The sequence below is a fragment of the Arachis hypogaea genome, chromosome 10 (genome assembly GCF_003086295.3).
Source record: "Arachis hypogaea cultivar Tifrunner chromosome 10, arahy.Tifrunner.gnm2.J5K5, whole genome shotgun sequence".
NCBI classification, from domain to species: domain Eukaryota; kingdom Viridiplantae; phylum Streptophyta; class Magnoliopsida; order Fabales; family Fabaceae; genus Arachis; species Arachis hypogaea.
In genome coordinates, this window is record NC_092045.1 from 110350092 (window position 1) to 110353864 (window position 3773).

General features: G+C 41.0%; 1 protein-coding gene across 1 annotated transcript; it reads left to right on the forward strand.

Moving 5' to 3' along the window:
• On the forward strand, nucleotides 1–2933 carry LOC112716525 (receptor-like protein kinase FERONIA). Its single transcript, XM_025768446.3, has one exon. The coding sequence runs from the start codon at nucleotides 297–299 to the stop codon at nucleotides 2757–2759; it is 2463 nt and encodes an 820-aa protein (XP_025624231.1). The 5' UTR covers nucleotides 1–296; the 3' UTR covers nucleotides 2760–2933.
• The last annotated feature ends 840 nt before the right edge of the window (nucleotides 2934–3773 follow it).

Sequence of the window (3773 nt, forward strand, 5' to 3'; positions counted from 1 at the left end):
TAGTTAATTTATATTATAGTTAATTTCTTAAATTTTTTCATCATTTTATATAACCAATAAGAGTGTATCCAAAAGTAAAACATATATCAACATTAATCTTTCAAAAGTTGAACAAGTCAAATAACGGAACTAGGGGGTCACTAGGGTCACAATCATGCATTTTACTACTTGCCCAGTTCCTAGTAATTACGGGAATCGGAACAATGGCCTCACCTCATTAATTATTCATAATTTCACTGATTCGTTTGGCTTCAAACCTCATCAGCAATTAAACACTCGACTCTCCTTGTTCAACCATGAACTTGAAGAGTTATACTTGTAGCATAACCTCTGCCCTATCCACTCTCCTTTATCTTTATTTCCTGTTCCTCTCGGACTCAGCCATATCTATTGAAGCTTATGTTCCAGTTGATAGTGTGACCATAAACTGTGGCTCAACTGGCAATATCTCCGACGGTGAAAGGTCATGGAGCGGAGACATAGACTCAAAGTTCTTAACTCTTCAAGACACAAAAACCATCGTTGCTCAACCAGCCACACAACCTTCTCCGAACAAAGTTCCATATACCACTGCTCGCTTGTCTAACTTTGAATTCAGTTACTCCTTCCCGGTCACAGTTGGCCGGAAATTTGTTCGTCTCTTCTTCTACCCTGCTTCTTACGCTGCCTTTGACCGTCATAACGCCTTCTTCACGGTCAAATCCGAGGGCTTCACACTCCTTAAGGATTTCGATGCTTCGCTTAACGCTGATGCTGCAAACAGCGACACTATCTTTAAAGAATACATCATTAATGTGGATGATGGGCAGAGGATCAACCTGACCTTCACTCCAAACACATCCCGTCCAAATTCTTACGCGTTTGTGAATGGAATTGAAGTGATTTCCATGCCCAGTGATCTCTACTTCAGTGAACCCAGCGGACAACAAGTTGTATTAGTGGGTTATCCAGGTGTCCCGTACAATATGCAAAACAGTAGCGCCCTGCAGACAGACTACAGGATCAAAGTTGGCGGCAACACAATCACACCTAAAGCTGATACTGGCATGCTCAGGAACTGGGCAGGAGATGACGCTGATTATTTAAGAACGCCAAGTGCTGTGTATATGCTATCCGGTGATTTCGGAAAGATGAACATCACTGTGAGTCCTGATTATGAAGCACCCGTTGAACTCTACAGAACATCACGTGATATGGGCAGCAATCGAACTCTCAACCAAATGACCAATTTGACCTGGGAGTTTCCTGTTGATTCTGGCTTCACCTACATGCTCAGGCTTCACTTTTGCGAGCTCTACGCAAGCATTAATAAAACCGGTGACAGAGTGTTCAACATCTACATAGCCGGCCAGTTGGCGGAGGACCGTGCAGATGTTCTAAAATGGAGCAAGCAAAATGGAATTGCTGTACAGAGAGACTATGCAGTTACGATCCCAGGGACTACTCAGGACAAGTTTAACCTTTCACTCCAATTCCATCCTGCATCAGGCACGTTGTACAGCGACGCTTTCTTGAACGGCCTTGAAATCTTCAAAATTAGTGACCCTGCGTCTAATAGCCTGGCAGGACCCAACCCCCCTATTCCTCATCCATTTGCCCCACCACACTTCTCTGTCTCTGTTAAAAGCTCACAAAACAGTAGGATCATAATAATCATAGTAATCATGATAATCTCTGTCTCTGCAGTATTCATTTTTCTTTCCAGTGTAGTCTTCTTCCTCCTTAGAAAACAGAAGAAAAAGAGCATAAAGAGATCTTCCAAAGTAGCCAACACTCAAGCCTTACCATTGCCATCCGCTCTTTGTCGTCGATTTTCCTTGGTTGAGATGAAAACATGCACCAATAACTTCGATGAACTCCTCCTTATCGGAGTGGGAGGGTTTGGCAACGTGTACAAAGGCTACATCGACGAAGGCTCAACACCAGTCGCGATCAAACGGTTAAAACCGGGTTCACAGCAAGGGGTTCAGGAATTCAGGACCGAAATTCAGATGCTCTCTCAACTGCGCCATCTCCACCTTGTGTCCCTCATTGGTTATTGCTGTGAGAGCAACGAGAAGCTCTTGGTCTATGATTTCATGGATCGAGGAACCTTACAAGATCATCTCTACAACAATAATAATAACCCTTCCCTCTCGTGGAAGCAACGGTTGCATATCTGCATAGGAGCAGCGAAGGGGTTGCATTATCTCCATGCAGGTGCGGTCCACAATATCATTCACCGCGATGTAAAGAGCACCAACATCTTATTGGATGACAAATGGGTGGCCAAGGTTTCCGATTTCGGCTTGTCCAAAATAGGACCCTCCGGCATTTCAAAAACTCACATTAGCACTGTGGTGAAGGGCAGTCTTGGGTATTTAGACCCAGAATACTATAAACGACAGCGTTTAACTGTGAAGTCTGACGTGTACTCCTTTGGAGTAGTGCTGTTTGAGGTGCTGTGTGGGAGGCCGCCTTTGATGAGGACAGTGGAAAAACAACAGATGTCACTTGCTCATTGGGCTGTATCTTGTCATGAAGATGGCACGTTGGATCAGATTGTGGACAAAGCATTGGAGGGTCAGATTGAACCGGAGTGCTTGACGAAGTTTGGCGAGATTGGTGTGAGATGTTTGCATGAAGATGGTTCCCAACGACCTTCCATGGATGAAATTGTTTGGTGTTTGGAGTTTGCATTGATACTGCAAGAGACTGGTGAGACGCATCAAGAACATCTTGTTACTGCACCTGAAATTCTTGAAATTAGCAATGTGTAACTCTGTAAGATGGAAATGATGGGGATAACGCCACATCTAAAATAAGGCTGCCAGTGGCATCCTGCATCCATCCTAAATTGATAATTAAAAATAGTTAAATAATAATTTAATTAAATATATAAATTATTTAAGTAAATATTAGTTAATATAATTTTTAAAATTTTTGAATATTCATTTTGACTCTCAAAATAATCAAAACACTTTTATAGATTTATACATAACCGAATCAAAATCTTAAGAAAACAAAAATAATTTAACGTAAACTCATTCAAACTAAAATAATAATTAATCAAACTAACATTTATTTATTAAATTTATATTTAATTATTATAAAATTATCAAATCTTATCTCCGTGTGAAAATTAAACAACGAAAGCTCTGGAAAAATTTTTTGACCGAGCTGCTGAAAAGAAAAATGTCAGAAATTATCTGTGCCTTCTAGAACTCTAATTAGCTGAATTCAAGGAGAAGAGGAGCTACGTCACTGTCCACTATTGGAAAATTAGTTATTACAAACAAATATTTTCCACAGATTTTATCTCATAGAAATACAGACGGAATTTCAGAGGAATTTTTTGTCGAAAAACAAAAAAAAAATGAATTAGCATAAATTACAGACGAAAAACAGAATCTGTCGATAATTCTATCGGTAAAATTAATTTTTTTCACGGAAAATCTGGCTGTAATTAAATAGACAAAACGCTGCATTTTATTAAATTATTACAGATAGAAAATTCATTTGTAATTTAAATTTTCTGTCAGAAATATTAAGGTAACCCTAATTTTATCACCACCCATTCACACTCCATTCGAACGTTGCCAGCAACCCTCATCCCTCGAACTCTTCTCCTCCAGTAGAAGGTGCTGTCGCCGCCGGCGGAGACAGACCGTGGGTGCCTTCGTCATCTGGGGAAGCTCTACTCGACCCTCTTCGCATCGTTCCTCCTCTCCTCGCCATCGCACGAAGTTCTGAGTTGAGCTCGTGGCGTCGCCGTCGCGAAGGGTTCCTCCCCT